Raw genomic sequence first — 18,139 nt, forward strand, 5'->3', positions numbered from 1 at the left:
CAGGGAGCCTGCTTCCTCCTCTCTCTCTGCCTGTCTTTTTGCCTACTTGTGATCTCTCTCTGTTAAATAAATAAAATCTTAAAAAAAAAAAATTCCAGTTTTAAGACTTTATGTACAACATTAAAACTTCAAAATGAAAAGTGAGAATTAACCAAGTGACTTATACAAAACACTAGCTTTCCTATTTTGGATCTCTAGTTTTCTGTAATACTAAAGCAGGTGATCATAACTATGCTACAGGATAAAGAATGCCTGAGTGAAGGACAACTTTGAGCACATACCCTATATTCAGATAAGTCAGCATATGGATAAAATATTACTTGGATGCATGGGAAAACAGCCTATCCCCAGCAGCACAGAAACCTAAGGCCACTTAAGGCCACTCACTGCCCCACCAAAAATGACCCTTACTTTTCTGCCGATCAAAATTTCTTTCAAACTGGATTTTGTCTGGAGTGATTTGAAACAGCTTCACAGATCCATCTTCACAGCCAACCTATTAGAGAGAGAAATAGAAAACAGAGAAGACAAGCATTTTGTCTAAATATAAATATAAACTAAATATAAATATAAAAATTCCTTCCCTAAAGTTGTCACTTGCTGTGAAAGAGAAAAATACTATGTGAGAGAAGAAAAAACTTATTGGTACCAAGAAATTGATAGTGTATTCCTGGCAGCCTTCACGTCCTAGCTAGAAAACAGGCTAATCAGTGACCTAATTCCTGTGGAGAAAATGGAAAAGAAGTAGGATTTTCACAGTACATATCAGAGACCCATGGCCTAAATAAAAGACCCATTAACTATACAACCTAAATAGAGACACATCAAGATATTTTATAAATCAGTGCAAATCAAACAAGAATCATAGACTTATCCCAGAAAATGAAATATCTAGAAGCACACGTTTTAATGACAGTGGGGGTGGGGGGGCATGTCTTCTCAGTCTGCACTCAAACAATTTTTGAGAAACACTGTGGCAAAACATAGTTCCGAAAGTTAACTTGTGGAACGACCTCCCAGAACTCTTAACAGACACTAGTGTGTTGTGAATCTACAGAGGGATCTCACATTAACATGCCATATTCTCAAATGATATATACAATAAAACATAAGGCACAAGACAACAAAAACCAGTCTCCACAGCTCCCAATTCCAACTACAGTTTGAGAAATGCTGAACCAAACTAAGCCTCTCATTTCATAAATGAATACATGAGGTCCAAAGTAGCAGCAGAAAGGATGCAAAAGGACAAGTGATTTTTAACTCTCAGTATCAACTCCAATCTTTTATTGGGGCTGCTGGAATCTACATCATATTCGAGTTGCTAAACATCATAATTTGATTTAACTTTACCCTCCTGTGAACACAGAGAGGAAACTTTAAGTAAGCACAAGAGAAATCTTGCTTAAAATTACTAACAGTTGGGGGCACCTGGCTGGCTCAGTCAGTAAGCGTGGGACTCTTGATTTCAGGGTTGTGAATTCAAGCCCCAGGCTGGGTCACAGAGATTACTGAGAAATAAAATCTTTAAAATTACCAATACTTGCTTACTGACCAAAAGCTGAGAACCATGGGGACTGACAGCCATGCTCCAAATGGGTCCTCCAAAGGCATCCACGGCATACTTGATGTTTAATGCCTGCAAATCATACTCGATAATTTCTCCATTGAGTCCAGCACTAAAGAGTCGCTGTCCTTTTGCCCAACACAGAGCTTCTGTAGCCCGAGACTCATGACCTGGAAAAAACTACAGAAACATCATAACTTGTCAACCCACCATGAATTAATCAGCTAGCAGCACTTGAGTGGTCATAGGCAACAAGGTAGTAATTAAAACACTTCTGTAGAAATAACTAGTGTGGGGTCTTATTTTATCAGAAAATCATATTAATTAAGATTTTGTTTTTAGATTCAAATTTTAGTTACCTATACAGTTGGTTTTGTTTCTCTAAGAATTTTTCTGCAAAACCTTTCCAGTAAAATAAAGTTTGTATACAACTCTATTTGACATATCCAATTAAAAAATATATGTAACTATCTTGACTGGGTGATGGTTTCAAAGGTTTATGTATGTCAAAGTTATCAATGTATATAATTTTTCTTTTTAAGATTTTAATTATTTGAGAGAGACAGGGAAAGAGAGGATGAGCTGGGGGAGTAGAGGGAGAGGGAAAAGCGGACTCCTCTACTGAGCAGGGAGCCCAATGAGGGGCTCCATCCTGGGACTTTAGGATAGCAACCTCGGCCAAGGCAGATGCTTAACCAACTGAGCAACCCAGGCGCCCCAATGTATATACTTTAAATTCATGCTGTTTATAGTGTCAATTCTACCATTAAAATTTTTTTTTTTAATTTTATTTATTTAATATAGAGAGAGAGAGATAGCGAGAAAGGGAACACAAGCGGCGGGAGTAGGAAAGAGAGAAGCAGGCTTCCCGCTGAGCAGGGAGCCCAATGTGGGGTTCGATCCCAGCACCCTGGGATCACAACCTGAGCCAAGGGCATACAGGCACTCAGGCACCCCTAAAATTTTTTTAAAATAAAATAAATGAGGGCACCTGGCTGGCTCAGTCAGAAGAGCATGAGACTCTTGATTTCAAGGTCGTGAATTTGAGCCCCACATTGGGAGGATGTAGAGATCACTAAATTAAAAAAAAAAAAAGGAATAACCTTTTAAAATAAAAAATTTAAAAATAATAAACAACGTAGCTCAATCCAGTGTTTCATTCAAGTCCCGGATTTCTAAGTGTTTTCTTAACACTTAAAAGAGTTTTCAGAGTTGGGGTGCCTGGGTGGCTCAGTGGGTTAGGCCTCTGCCTTCGGCTCAGGTCATGGTCTTGGGGTCCTGGGATCAAGCCCGGCATCAGGCTCTCTGCTCAACCAGGAAGCCTGCATCCCTCTCTCCTTCTGCCTGCCTCTCTGCCTACCTGTGATCTTTCTCTCTCTCTGTCAAATGAGAGAGGGGGAAGCAGGGTCCCTGCCAAGCAGAGAGCCGGACGTGGGGCTCGATCCCAGGACCCCAAGATCATGACCTGAGCTGAAGGCAGAGGCCTAACCCACTGAGCCACCCAGGCACCTCTAAATAAATAAATGTTTTTTTTTTTTTTAAAAGATTTTATTTATTTGACAGAGAGAAAGACATCAAAAGTAGGCAGAGAGGGAGGCAGAGAGAGAGAGGGGAGGAAGCAGGCTCCCTGCGGAGCAGAGAGCCCGAAGTGGGGCTCGATCCCAGGACCTGGGATCATGACCTGAGCCGAAGGGAGAGGCTTTAAGCCACTAAGCCACCCAGGCGACCCAATAAATAAAATCTTTTTTAAAAACGTTTTCATACATATCAAGGCATTTTATTCTTAAATCTGCTCAGCACGAGAGGTACAATTTTTCCTCTCTGTTGTTAACAATAGTTGGGAAGAGACTATGGAGAAAGCAAAAGATAAGAATGAGTTAATTACTGCTGAAAAAAGAAGAGTTAAAAAAAAAAAAAGAGACACTCAGTAAAGAATGACTGAAATACTCTTTAAACAAGTATTAACTCAGGAGTGGCTCTGTACTAGGCCCTTACTAAATGATGGGAATACAGATATCAATACCAGTGACATAGTCTCAATTTGAAGTTTAGTGGGGAAGAAAAACATTAAACAAACATATGAACTATTATATAATTTTAATCATCATAATGACAAGAAATATCCAGAGTGCAACAAGCAAGTAGCTAATAGCACATTTTTCATAGTATAGAATCTGACCTATTTGCGATGATGACCAATTTTTTAACTTTTTCGGTTCTTCCAGGGTCAACTCCATTAAGTCATCCCTTTTCAGGATTCCTAAACCCACATCATCAGAGTAAGGCAATGCTCCACTAAGATTCTATGTCTGTGCTTAGCTTTACCATAAAATTTACCTACTGTTTGGAAACTGTATACTCATATTTCCTCCACTGGACACTGAGCTCCTTCAAGGTAGGGCCTCTGACACTTGTCATAATGCCTAATACTTGGCCACTCACTCATTCAGAAACAATTGCAGAATGTCTAAATTCCAAGTACTAGGCTGCTGGGCACTGAATTCATCTATCTACCCGTTCACAGGCATCCACTCAGTGCCTAGGATGCTTAACACAATAAATGTGAAATGAATTATATTGTTGCACCCGAAATCAGTAATCAGTGCCTTTGAAGAATATGCTGCTCTAACAGCCCTCTGCATTCCCCCAAACGGTATTTTCCTCTTTAATCCCACATATAGGCAATTAGGTCTATATTCTCTCAGACAAATGAACTTAGAAATCAATCTTCCGGGGCGCCTGGGTGGCTCAGTGGGTTAAGCCGCTGCCTTCAGCTCGGGTCATGGTCTCAGGGTTCTGGGATCGAGTCCCGCATCGGGCTCTCTGCTCAGCAGGGAGCCTGCTTCCCTCTCTCTCTCTCTCTGCCTGCCTCTCCATCTACTTGTGATTTCTCTCTCTCAAATAAATAAACAAAATCTTTAAAAAAAAAAAAAAAAAAAAAAAAGAAATCAATCTTCCTATAATCAAGTCACCAGAAAGTTTGATACTAAGATGTTTCATGTTTCTTTCTGAATTGACAATGAAATGGGTACTGACAACACCAGCAGAAAATGTCACCTTATCAAAGTTGCAGTGGTGCAGAGACAGATATAAAGCAATGGTCCTAACAGCTTCCCCCCCAGTTTTTTGGTTTTTTTTTAAGATTTTATTAATTTATTTGACACAGAGAGAAAGACAGCTAGCAAGAGGGAACACAAGCAGGGGCAGTGGGAGGGAGAAGCAAGCTTCCTGCTGAGCACAGAGCCCGATGTGGGGCTTGATCCCAGGACTCTGGGATCATGACCTGAGCCGAAAGCAGGCACTTAACCGACTGAGCCACCCAGGCACCCCAACAGCTTCCTTTTTTGTTGTGCCCAAAAGATCCAGCAAATCTGTTTCCAGATGACAGTGAGCCACCACAACCCCTAGATAGTATCTTTCTGACATTACACAGCTCAAAACTTTGAGCTCAGACAAGAGAATGCATATTAACTACACAAGTTACATAGTTCTAAACAACTCCAGAGAGAGTCACTTACTTTTGATCTCTTTGAATACAAAAGACATGAGATGTAGAACTGAACTTAAGAAAATTAACTCAGCAACACCAAATCAGGCTTCCAAATGACTTACTTTCTCCTGAAAGTAGTTTGCTGACAAGTTATAAATTTCCACAGTGCCATCTGTTCGAGAAACAGCCAATCTGTTTGACTGGTTATTGTAAGCCACGCAGCGGATCCCTGATGGAATATAATTAAAGAAACGTACTCGATGGACCTTAAATTCACCCATTCCTGTTGGGAGGGAAAAAGAGTCATTATTGTTAACAGCAGTAAATGTTAACAGCATAAATGTTAACAGCAGTAAATCACATGTATTGTTTCTTCTTAGTGTTAACAGCAGCATCTCACGTGTATTATTTATTACTATCACCATGCTGGATGGAAGAGTCCAACTGTATCTCACTGAGGTTCACTTCTAAATAGCTAAACAACGATGTTTTCACACCCCACACAAGAATCTATGAAACCATCCCCAGAAGCACAGGATGCTTCCGCTAAAAATGAAAAGATCAACAACATATAGAGCATGTTCCAGACTCTTAACAATGCTGCCAATGACCTGCCAATTACCTGAAGAAAGTACTCTGGGAAAGAGGAGTGACATAAAACTGAAAATAACCTCGTTCTCTAATTGGGAGTGCACACATAAAGGAAGGGAGGCACATCGTGCTGACCAGTTTTGGGCACAGAAACTAAGATACTCCTTTCTCTTTTGTGTGTGAGCTTTCTTGGCGGGGGTGGGGTGTGAAGAGGAGGGTAAACACCATTAACATTCTCAAGAAGCAAGAAATACTAACAGCCTAACGAAGTCTCTCGATATCCGGGCCGCAGAACTCCATCAAAATTAACTGGAAAAATGTTTTTGTTTTTGTTTTTTTAAATGCAGGATTCTGGGCCCCACTCCACAGCTCCGGAGTTCCAATCCCTTGGTAGGGGGAGAAAGGGGGTGGGGGAGGAGGACTAGGCATCTGCATTTTAGCGAACACTTCTCCCTAACTTTACAACACGTTTTCAAATTACAGACTCATGCTAAAGTAGTGAAGTGAGGCCGACGGGGCAGGCAGAACCAAGAACCCCTCAAGGAATGGAAGCAACGGGACTTAGTCTGGCATCTGTCAACTATCCCCTCCCCGACACCGCAAACACACACATACGACGAAGACAGGGGCCGACTCTGGTTCGGCCCTCACTCTTCGTTCAAGGTTAGGAAGCCGCGGGCAGAGCAGACGCGTTTGGCCCGGCCCGGCCCGGCTAAAAGGGCGTCGGAAGCGCGCGCTACAACTCCGCCGCCCCTTCCCTCTCTGAAAAATCTACGGAGTAGCCTCCATCAGGCCTCTGCACAGGGGGAACTGCGAGCTCCACCGGCGCCGGCCTAGGGCAGGCCCCACCCCATCAAATTCCTTTATCTCCCAACAGCTTCCCAGACCCCTTCCCCAACTCACCTACCTACGGATGGGGACTCGCCTCTCAGCGGCGGCCCCACGTGCGCGCGCGCTCGCGTGCTCTGCCCCGGAAGTGCTTGCGGCGCAAGGCCGGAAGTGCGCAGGCAGTGCTCGCGGCGGCGGCGACGGCGGCGGGAGGTTCGGTTGTCGCCCGTTGGCCGCGCGGCGCCGCGCTCGGCGGCCGCCATTGCAGGTCAGGCCGCGGGCGGGGGGCGCGGGAGGCCGCGGGGAGCGAGGGCTGAGTCGGGGATGGGGGTGAGGGTGCGAGGGAGTGGGAAGCTAGGGAGCTTGGGTCGGGTGGGGCGCTCGGCTCGTGGAGAAGAATGGCGAGCCGAGGGGCGGGGAGCAGCGGGCGGGGGAGGGGCGGCCGGGGGAGGGGCGGCGGGGAAGGGGGCGGGGAGGCGGAGAGCCGCGGAGAGGTGGGGGCAAACCCAGAGGGGCCCCCCGGGGTGGGAGGGCCAGGAATTGTGGGGGGAAGGGAGTGGTGTAGAGACGGAAGGCGGAGGGAAGGAAGGGAGTGAGAGGGGCGGAGCGTGAGAAGGGCGGAAAGGGTGGCCGAGCGCGGGCGGAGGACGGAGAAGGGGGCGGCGCGGGCCGGAACCTCGAGGTACGTGCGGGAAGGGGCTCTTCCCCGGGTGGGGAGGGAGTCCAGAACGTGAGGTGTGCGGGAATGTGGTAGAACTGGAACCCAGGAAATAGCGGGAATATCAGAGAGGGGACTTGGAGAGGGGGGCCTGGGGGTGTAGGAATGTGAGGTTTGTTCGAGGGGACATTTTAAGTCGCGGAGGGAAGCTGCTGGGAGAGAGAATTGGGAAGGTGATTAGGAGGAAGAGTGATCCAGGTTCTTTTGTGGGCGGAGTGAGAGACTAAAGAGTGGGGACGGTTCGGGTTCTGGAGGCGCTAAGTACTTGAGATTGAGGAGGGAACGGAACGATTTGGAGAGTGAGGGTGTAGAAGAACGTTTAAAGAGTAATCTTTGGGAGGAGGGTGGACGGTTTGAGGGGTGTGGAAGAATGCAGTTTAAAGAATAGTTTCTTTGGGAGATAGGAGAAAGGGTTAAATAGATTGGTAGGAGGTCCCAGCGAAAGTCTGGGGTGAATTGGAGGGGGTTGGGGAAGAGAGGGGAAGCGGATTGAGAAGTCCCAAAGAGTGGGCGGGACTAGACATAGGAAGTGTTTGTAGCTCCAAATGAAGGGATGGGAGGGGGCCGGGGGAGAGGGTGGAGAAGATGGGGGTCGGTGGGAGGAGAATCCAGAATACTGTGAGACCTCAAGCCAGGCTAGAAAGGAGGAGCGGGGAAGATAGGGGGTCATCGCAGTTAGAGAAGGAAGGGTTGAGATGGGGCTGCAGAGTAGCAGAAGATGGAGAAAACTGGAGTTACTCAGATCGACTGAAGCCATCTTTTCCACCCATTGTCTGCAAATACCAGTAATTGATTCCCCGCATCATGGGAATCCTAAAATGTGATGGGAAAGTATCACGTGTATGCATAGTATCCACACATGTTTTTGAACACACTCTTCACTAATGAAAAGTTTGGAAGCATTCATTTCCACCTACCCTCCATAGCCCCTTTTTGGAGGGGAGCAAGCTTCTCATTTGGAAACAGAATTTTAGTACTTAATGACATATGCCTGTCAGGAGACAAGATTTTCCCTTTGAAACTTAGACCATCCCCTTGAGTAACAAACCACAATAACACTGCTAATAAAAATAATCTGATTCATTTGTATATGAAAATTTCCTGAATTGTTCATTTGATGAAAAGGCACATAGAAATATAGTCGTCTTTAGAGAAAAGAGAAGAAAACTTTAGAACTTAGTCCTTGAAGCAGTTTGGTGAAACTTGACTGTCCTGTTTGAATTGTTCTCCCATCATGTAAACCTGGTTTTACTCTGATAACCTGCTGCTTTTGTAGGAAGGTTTAATGTACTATAAATATTAAAGTGATTATTCAGTATAGAATTTAGATAACTCTTTTGAACATACACTAAGAAAATGCCATGTTCCCTGCCAGTAATAGTTTGATCCTAAAGTCTTACCATGTTACCATGTTTTAGGCACTACGCTGAGGACTTTCCATTCATAACCTCATTAAGTTTCCACAACAGCCCTTTGGGATAGTTTCTTATGCCCAGTTGATTAGTGGGGAAATTGAAACTTAAAAGGTTAGATTATTAATCCCATGTCACACATAGGCTAAGTAACAGAATCCAGGTCTGACAAGTTGAGCTCTCAACTGCATTCATAAACAACTGACCCTGGGACTGAATAACAGCTCAGTAAATGTTAAGTGTGGGTTTAGCAATGTGAAAACTTTTTGTCATATGTTTAATTTTTTTAAATAAAAAATGAATTTTTATGTTAAGAATTGTAAAGTTAACCCCTTTATTTGCTATCTTAAGAAAATACAAGATGAATTGAAAGGTCGTAATGAAAATTTATAAGCTATTACTTAGCTCTAGTAAAATTTGTTTTTAATCACCATTGAGTCCACTTGTTTGGGTAAAAGTTGTATATGTTCTGTTTAATTGGGTCCATACAATACTTCTGCCACATTATATTTTGGGGGCAGTTACCATTATGAGGATCATTGCTCATTAATTCTGTTGTAAGACATTACTAATCTTTTAACAGTTCAACATTTAACAATGCAGAAAGCAAATTCTAAGAGACTGAATTTTGTTGAAGATTAAAATGAATCAGTGACAAAGAATGTTCTCCGTTTATTTTGCCTAATACTTGGTTTTCAAAATCTAAATCTCATCAATTGAATATGATAAAAAGTCTTGTTTGTTTTTGATTGCCTACCCCAGAGATGCAATAGGTACTTTAGCTGGTAGTTGTATAGGTTACTTACATGCCATTTTGTAGAAATGAGAAAGGCTGATCTTTGTAATCAGAAGTTATACAGAAATGTGTTTGAGGGGCTGTGGGAGAAGACTGCCGGAGATGCCATATTATGGAGGGGTTAAGGTTCCTTCCCATCCCACTTCCTAGGTACGTGACCAGTTACTTAACCGTTAGTGCATGTTTCCTCATCTGTAAAATGGGAATAAGAGTGCTTACATCATTAAAATTGATCTCAGCAATGAAAGGAGAAAATCAGATTAAGTGTCCACAGAAGTTTAGCTATGGGAGAAATGAAATTTTTGTATTATAATGCTCTGCCTGGGTTTTTCTTCTCAAATTGTATTTGTACTCTGATTTTTTTCGGGCTTTTTTTTTCAGGTTTTTCATAATAACTATAATAGTAACTAAATTCAAAACAGAGGTAGAAGTCAAAGGACAGTTAAATAAGGTATGTCCCAGATTGATACAGTTCCCACTTCAATCTTTTGAGTTTTGGGTAGGGTTCCATTGTGACTCTGGTTTGGTTTTGAAATGCTGATTCTTTTGCTGTGCTGTAGTTTGTTTGGGGTCTTACAGTTACTTGGACCACTGTCCTGAGAAGCAGTAGTGTGTTGACTTTATGCAGGACCTCCATATCTTAAGACAGGATGATCTGGAGCAAGCCGTTTCTACAAATTTGAAGCCCCAGAAAAGACCTTTTTTTTTTTTCTTTAAACAGGAAAATATTGAGTGTTAATTAAGATATATAAAGTACGTTAGGAAAAGTTTGCTTTTGACTAAGTTAAGACTATAAAACTGGATTGTTTATTTGGTGATGTGAAGGCCCAAAAAATTAAACAGGAAAAAATGTCCTCCTTTTTTGACAGATGGGGGTGGAAGGAGTTGAAATCATTTCAGGAGAAAGAAGTTTGGGGGTTTTCCCCCACTTTCCTTGCTCCAGGTCTCCACTAGTTACGGCCGGTGAGACTCCACTCTGAAGTACAGTGAATTAAATGTATTTCAAAAAGTGACATTGCCAAATTTTTTCCTTGGCTCTACAGTTACACATACTGTCAGCCTAGAGTTAGTGTTCTTTACCTGTGGAGAAGTTGGTCATCACCAAATCTGGGATTAAACTCTTGAGAGAGGTGCTAAGCAAACTCTTCCATTGACTCCTTTTAGTTTCATGATTTATTTTTCAGGCTGTGTCTTCATGTGTTTTTAATCTGCAGTTTTTGTACAAGCAGTATCTTAGAACGAACATGTAGAAATTGTTCTACTTGTCTTCATTGTTGGACTTAGCTGAGACTGAAGACTTAGGATTTTGTTTTGTTTTGTTTTATAGGAAATATAATGTTACGTTTGTTATTACTAGTAGGATTTGATTTGTATTACGCGCTACTCCACCTCTTCGTTTTCCTACTGCCTACCTACTGACAAGGGTATAGGGACAGATTGGGCTGCATGTTACAGATTCTTCTTAGTCAACTCTACATTAAGTGAAATACACATTCGCTGTCCCTGCCATCAGGTGTGTTCTCAGTGAAGTACCCCAGGTATACCTACCTACTCTGGCCCTGAGAACAGTTGCCTAGAGTAGTACCTCAAGGAGCAAAAAAAGGAATAATAAAATTCAGGTGATAGCCTATTTTAAGGCATTAAAGTAGAATTTTAAAGATTTGTTTGAGAGAGCATGCATGCATGAGTGGGAGGGGCAGAGAGGAAGAGAGAATCTTTTTTTTGGAAGGGAGACTCAAGTAGATTCTCTGCTGAACATGGGGCTCAGTCTCACAATCGTGATAATCATGACCTGAGCTGGACATTTAACTGCCCTAGCCAGACACCCCTAAAGTGGAATTTTAAAATTTGCTAAAAGAATGCCTTCTGTTCTTTCTTACTAACTCAGTAAATACACTCCCATGTACATTAATGTAGCCAGGCCGGTCTACAGGTTCCTGTGAGCTAGACCCTTACAAGTGGGTCTAAACTTCATTTGTGTTCATAGCTGCAGCTTCCCAGTGGGACTAGCATATGTCTGACCACTCTGACTAGGGACAGCAGCAGAATGGTGAACATGTAGGCCCCAGAATTTGTATTTTCAGGAGCGTTCCTAGATGTTTGCCAGTATCTAGAGATCTTCTGAGGCAGGACCTCCTATATAAGTGGGTAAAGCTTTTCTGATCCAGCTCTCAGACATCTGTTTTCCTTTGCCCCCTTGGGCCACGTTGTGAATTCCTGTTCCAACAGGAAGCTGTCCAGGAAATGTGGAATGCACTGAAAATATCTCTGCATCGCCCTTAAACAGTCTATAGGTACTCCTCTCAGACGTGTTTCCAAAGGCCTTAGAGATTGATTTCCTTCCCTGTTGTGGTCTTCGTAGAACTTGTTTATCTGTGTGAACACTTAATTGCTTCTCAGAAACTACCTATGTATTACTATAACTATATCCATCAAGAAACATTTAGTGCATTATCAGTCATCAGGGGCTTAGATATAAGAACCCTTTAGTCTGTATGCATGTTAACCTTTAGAAACTTTCCAACTTCAGTTTCTAGTTACTGAGGTTTTTTTGATTCATGGCTAAAACATACCTACCATTCTCTAAATTATAGTCAAAATTATAGTGTGGAAATACCAATTTGCTTTTTCCATTCTCTAAAAAAAACAAAAAGCTGCTGTCTTTAAACCATTTTGCATATATATGGTCTTCACAGTAGTTTGATGAGTCAGATAATCTAGGTGTTAGCCCTATGGTGACTTGCGTATGATGACACAGTGAAAAGTTCTACACTTACAGGCTGGAACCTGACTTTTAAGTCTTCTGATTTTAAATTGTAATCCTTTTTTCAAGAAACCTTAGAAGAATTTTAAAAGTGCTTTTGGTTCAGTAGATGTATTTTAGGGACTCCCTATCTTGTCACAAGACCTTTGCCCTTGAGCCCCCATATTTATTCTCAAAACGTCTGACTTACAGGGATGTCTGGGTGGCTAAGTGGGTTAAGCCGCTGCCTTCCACTGAGGTCATAATCCTGGGGTCATGGGATCGAGTCCATATTGGGCTCCTTGCTCGGCAGGGAACCTGCTTCTCTCGCTGCCTCTGCCTGCCTCTGCCTACTTGTGTGTACTCGCTTTCTCTCTCTCTCTCTGGCAAATAAATAAAATCTTTAAAAACAAAACAACAAAAAAATCACGTCTGACTTACAGAGGCCTTCTTGATCCACCATTGTGCTTCCGACCAGCTCTCCTGTCTGCAGTGCCTGCCTGATGCTTTGATGTATTTCATTCTCACTAGTGCTTGGTTTTCTTTTGGGAGTGTAGGTTTTCTTTTGGGATACGTTCTTTTGGGAACATATTGATTATGAGTATAGATAAAGACAGGTGGCCTTGGTTCTTAGACCTGTACAGCATCTGATTCATAATAAAAATTCTGCAGGTTTTAGCTACTGTTTATATTTGAATTTGAAGACCAGTGAATTGACTGACCTTGTGTTCCCAAGGGATATTTGGTGCTCAAGAATAGAGAAGTTCTGCTGTCCTGTAAGCCAATATACTTTTCCCTGGAGATCCAAAATGAAGGTTAACATTATCAGTCAAGAAACCTGTTTAACTTTTTAATCCAGTGTTTGCTAAGCTTGTGCACCTATTAACATACAGTGCTACAATTGGCAGACATTAGACTAACAACTTTCCACTGAGTTCCATTGATTTATTGGAAACACTTATACAGTACGTGTAGTTTAGATCCCCCATCCCTCAGGCCCCTGTGAATCCACCGTTCCAAGACAGACAAGTGAAGCCAGTTGTCTCAGGCAAAAAATAATCTTTTTAGCCATTTGTTTAGAGTACCACAAACTTGCCACCAGGTGGTACTGTTGCGTAAAATGAAAGTTGAATGTCTGGGTATACCTCAATGAAAGATAGTCAAGGCATATAATGAGAGTCTTGTTAGATAGCTGCTTACCATTCACCAGAGTTGCCTGAAGGACTTTGCTAATTGGCTTTTGTTAAAGGAGGTCCCTTGAACCTTGAAAGACAACTAGAGTGTCAAAGGGAAAAGTAAAATCTAAATGAATTTTTTGTTTTTTGTTTTGTTTTTAAAGATTTTATTTATTTGACAAATATCACAAGTAGGCAGAGACGCAGGCAGAGATCCTGATGCGGGTCTCGATCCCAGGACCCTGAGATAATGACCTGAGCTGAAGGCAGAGGCTTAAAACCCACTGAACCACCCATGTGCCCCAAATTCTTTTTTTCTTTTCTTTTTTTAAGATTTTATTTTTTCGACAGAGATCACAAGTAGGCAGAGAGGCAGGCAGAAAGAGAGGAGGAAGCAGGCTCCCCACTGAACAGAGAGCCCGATGTGGGACTCGATTCCAGGACCCTGGGATCATGACCTGAGCCAAAGGCAGAGGCTTTAACCCACTGAGCCACCCTGGTGCCCCAGTGCCCCAAATTCTTTAGTGTGTGTGTGTGGTTTTTTTTTTTTTTTAACATGCAGAATAGAAAATAGAACATTCTTGAGAAAGGCAGATTAGCATAGTGGTCAGCAGTGTGGGCTATAGTGTTACATTTTATGTTCAAGTTCTGGCTCGTTGACTAGTAAGTACATGACCTTACTTTCCATAGCATTATTGACCCGTGGTGATCTTCAGCAATGTTTTATCAGTTGTATCAGTGTCAAATAAAAAACATCTACTACTTATATAACATTTTTAGGGAAATGAAATAAAACCTGTCTAAAGCACTTAGAAAGCTGCTTCACACACAGTACATGATAAGTATTAGCTATCATTATTATTATCCTAAATTTGTTTTTCCTCTACAGCTTACTTTCAGTTGCTTTTTAAAGACGGAAAGCTCATGGTGCAAATTGTTATTTCCAGGTGAGTACGTTTTGAGACTCTTTTGTTTAGCTCGAATGATGAGGGTGTTACGTAGGTTTGACATTTTCCTAGAAGAATCAGGGTCCTCAGGTGCATTGCACACATCCTTGCATTTCGTCTGTAGATCAGTGCCTAGCACTGCCTAATTTCCCAAGAACTTGTGCTCAGCAAGGAGTTCCTTTGGGCCTTGAATGGTGGTGTAGGACACTATTCATCCTTCACCCCTCAAAAATATTGTAACCGCCAGCCCTTTGCTTGCAGTGCTGGGGCTGGAGGCCTGGCAGAATGGGTGCTGATGGAGCTACAGGGGGAGATCGAGGCTCGCTACAGCACTGGATTAGCTGGAAACCTCCTGGGAGACCTACATTACACCACTGAGGTGAGGGGACTTTTCTTTCCCTGCCTAATGCCTCAGGAAAGCAAGCTACACCAAGGTGGTGCTCCCAGGACCCAGAGTGAGGACTGCCCTCAGGTTTGTTATTCGAGGTCTAGCTAATCTAAGCTCTCTGCTTGTTCTCCCCTGACCCCTGCAATGGCAGGGAAACTTAGCTTTGGGGAATCTGGAAAAATCACAGTTCTAAAAAGAGGAAATTCTCTTACCTGGGGCTAGGAAGAGTAAAAAGGGTATGAGGGTGGTTGTCTGATATGGCTCTTAAACAGCAGTAGAGTCATGCCAGGGAGTGGAGGTGCCAGTATTGCTCGCCAAGAGCATCTCTAGAAGGCACCTGAGTGTTATGACCTTGCCCTGAACCTCAGGCATTTCATTCTTGTTCTGCCAAAGGGAATCCCTGTGCTGATCGTGGGGCATCATATCCTGTATGGAAAAATCATCCATCTGGAGAAACCTTTTGCTGTCCTTGTCAAACACACTCCTGGGGAGCAGGACTCTGATGAGCTTGGCTGCAAGACTGGCACCCGGTACCTGGTGACAGCACTCATCAAAAACAAGATCCTTTTCAAAACTCGCCCCAAACCCATTATCACCAACGTCCCCAAGAAAGTATGAAAGAACCCCGGATTTTCCCTAGAGAGCGGCCAACTCCTTGGACTCGTGCTCAGTTGCCACCTCGAGGACGGCTCGACGGTTCCATGGGACCACAGGGTGGTCCTGTTTTGAACACAGGCCACCCGCTAGGCATGAATTCTGATCCCTTCCTTATGGCATCCAGTTCTCTTGGTGGAAATCTGGCCCCATTTCCAAGGAACCCTTCGCCTTTTCCAACCTCATCAGGCTCATTGGCTTCAAATCCAGCACCTTTCCCTGCTGGTGCTCGTGACCCAAGCATGGCTTCTTTTCCAAGAGGGATGAATCCCGCTGGTGCAGGTGCAGTTTCTTTCCCAAGGCCTGGTGGCCTCTTGGGCCCAGGCCCAGGGCCATCCCTAAATCCTAGGGCAGGGGCTCTTCCAGGTCCAGGGCCTCTGTCTAACCCAAGGTTAGGGGGTCTTCCAGGGCCAGGTCCTATGTCTAACCCAAGGTCCGGTGGTCTCCTGGGAACAGGTCCTGACTCCAGAAGTGGTGGCCCTATGGGCCCTGGGTCTGGGCCCAACCTGAGAGCAGGTGTCCTATTGACTTCTGGGAATGGTCCTCCTAATCCTAGGCCCGTTGGCCTGGGACCAGGACCAAGTCCTAATCTGAGGTCAGGGTTTGTTAGTACAAACCCTGCCCCGAGGTCGGGTATGTTTCCAGGCCCAGGTCTTGGGCCCAGCCCAAGGGCTGGTGGCCTGGGCCCAGGTCTTGGGCCCAACCCAAGGGCAGGTGGCCTGGGCCCAGGCCCTAATATGGATACCAGAGCAGGTGGCCTCCTGGGCACAGGATCTGGTCTTAACTTAAGAATGGCTGGACCTCAAGGCCTAGATCTTGCCCCCATTCTAAGAGCAGCAGGTCTTTTAGGAGCAAATTCAGCTGCTTTCTCACAGGCTTCTGGAAACATGGGCACAAGCCCATCCTCTATGGCAAGAGTACCTGGACCCATAGGCCCAAACTCGGGTCCTGTCTCTCGGGGAATTGGCCTTCCTGGGCCAAACCCATCTCCCATGTCCAGAGCTCCTGGCCCCCTAGGTCCTAATTCAGCTCATTTTTCAAGGCCAGCTGGGCCCATGGGGGTAAATGCTAATCCCTTTCCAAGGGGGACAAGTTCAGGGGGGCTGAATCCAGTTTCCTTCTCTCAGTCCTCTGGCACATTGGCTTCAAATCCATCTACCTTCCAGAGGTCTGCTGGCCTCCAGGGCTCAAGCCCAGCAATTTTCCCAAGAACCTCTGGGCCACTAGGCCCCAACCCAGCTAACTTCCCAAGGGCCAGTGGCTTACAGGGTCCAAGTCCGGCTGCCTTCCCAAGGTCTACTGGCCCATTAGGACCTGGTCAGGTTAATTTCCCCAGGTCAGCTCCTGGGCCCCTGGGCTCTTCTCCAGCAGGCCCTGTGGGTATCAACCCAGGTCCTTTTGCAAGGCCAACTGGGACCCTGGGTCTAAACCCATCTTCCTTTCCAAGGATGAATGGCCCTGTGAGCAAGACTTTGGTCCCATTTCCTAGAGTGGGGAGCCTCCCTGGCACAAACCCAGCTGCTTTCCCCAGACCAGGGGGTCCAATGGCTGCAATGTACCCAAATGGGATGTTACCCCCTTAAACACCGTTTTCTCTCCAGGACCACTTTGGTTTTCAAGCACCGTGGTTCTGGGCAGGGGCTGTGTTTTAAGTGAAAGGGTAGATGTTGAGCTACCGTCTGAAGTACATAGCTGGGGCTCAAGTTCAGGTGAGCCATCTTTTTCCTCTGCTTTCTTGACTGAAGGTGAAATGTCCTATGTGGGAGATGGACTACTACAGGTGGGAATGATCCTGGCCTTTAGAGAAAGGATCTCCAGCCCTCCAGAAGCCTGCTGTGCATTTGTCCCACAGCTTTCTGCCCCTGCCCCTTGTTTCTTAACTGGTTTCTTGAATTGTTCACGTGGACTTTTCCTCAGGGATACATTGGCCTGCAGGTCCCAGTTCATATGTAGTCCCCTGCTCACCACTGGAGAATCAGCTCACTGCTCTCTAGAAATGTTGCATTGGTGAACGGACCATGCTTCAGCAGTTCTGACCTGGGCAGCTTGCACCTGGTCATCCTCTACTGCCATACCTTTCCCTGGGGGCTTGAACACAGAACAGGGAGGTGGGCAACCACATTAAAGACCCACCAAATACAATGTCTGCTTGATTGACTGGGCCTGCAGCTTCCTTCTCCTGGGACTTAGAGGAGGCCAGAGTCAAGGCTCCATCACTCATCTAACTCCTCTCCACTAGTACTCTGATCAAAGAACCTCAAAATTTAAACTGATATGGATGGGAATTGGGGTGGGGGGGTGGGGGGAGAAAGGGGAGAAATCACTGTGCTTCGTTCAGCCTGACGTGAAAGGATGGTTGGTGTTTTTCCTGCTTGTATCTTTTCTTACCGTTTCTTTAATAAATGGGATGACAGGGCTGCCGATGTCACTCCATTTCGTTACCTATTCCCACAGGAAAGAATATTTTCTGCTTTTCATTGTTTCAGCTTGGCCACAGTTCCATGTTATCTGCCAGGTAAAATGCTGTCACTCAAGGAGGAAGCAAGTGCCAACTTTTAACCTTAGCTAGGACTCAATAATCCGCCAGTGATTTCACCAGAGACCTTGCCCATCCTCAGCAATTAAAAAAAGTTAAGCCACGGGAGGTTCAGTTACCAACAAGGGGAGTCTGCTGTATACTCCAGGTCCAGAGGCAGCTGGGACTACTTACCCTGTTTGAGTTCCACTGCCAACTATCTTGACAGAACTATTTGTATCCCAAGGACCTCTTCTGAAACTGGAATAAAACCAGTTTAAGTACAAGGAGAAAGTAGTTCAGAGATAACCAGCA

The 18,139-nt window shown here is 44.4% G+C and overlaps 3 protein-coding genes across 5 annotated transcripts in view; 2 read left to right on the plus strand and 1 right to left on the minus strand.

Moving 5' to 3' along the window:
• UTP4 (UTP4 small subunit processome component) overlaps positions 1 to 6,739 on the minus strand; it is a gene marked incomplete at its 5' end in the record, with an annotated part of 37,270 nt that extends 30,531 nt beyond the window's left edge. For 2 of the 3 annotated variants that reach the window (XR_014305807.1, XM_082711697.1), the window contains 4 exons: positions 412 to 496; positions 1,556 to 1,747; positions 5,180 to 5,340; positions 6,556 to 6,739. Coding sequence is in view for 2 of the 3 variants with exons in the window: in XM_082711697.1 (XP_082567823.1) it covers positions 412 to 496; positions 1,556 to 1,747; positions 5,180 to 5,340; positions 6,556 to 6,739 (622 nt within the window). Of the gene's footprint in view, positions 1 to 411; positions 497 to 1,555; positions 1,748 to 5,179; positions 5,341 to 6,551 lie in introns of all 3 variants that reach the window. The other variant, XM_082711698.1, reaches the window with a different exon arrangement.
• Positions 6,671 to 17,726, plus strand: CHTF8 (chromosome transmission fidelity factor 8). The gene is made up of 4 exons (XM_082711771.1): positions 6,671 to 6,744; positions 14,210 to 14,267; positions 14,529 to 14,646; positions 15,049 to 17,726. Exons 2-4 carry the CDS (start codon positions 14,245 to 14,247, stop codon positions 15,271 to 15,273), a joined length of 366 nt encoding a protein of 121 aa, XP_082567897.1. The 5' UTR covers positions 6,671 to 6,744; positions 14,210 to 14,244; the 3' UTR covers positions 15,274 to 17,726.
• On the plus strand, positions 15,270 to 17,726 carry DERPC (DERPC proline and glycine rich nuclear protein; the record flags this gene model as incomplete). Its single annotated transcript, XM_082711738.1, has 1 exon — positions 15,270 to 17,726. One exon carries the CDS (start codon positions 15,270 to 15,272, stop codon positions 16,890 to 16,892), a length of 1,623 nt encoding a protein of 540 aa, XP_082567864.1. The 3' UTR covers positions 16,893 to 17,726.
• Positions 17,727 to 18,139: the final 413 nt, after the last annotated feature.

This window comes from Mustela nivalis (genome assembly GCF_964662115.1).
Source record: "Mustela nivalis genome assembly, chromosome: 18".
Classification (NCBI taxonomy): domain Eukaryota; kingdom Metazoa; phylum Chordata; class Mammalia; order Carnivora; family Mustelidae; genus Mustela; species Mustela nivalis.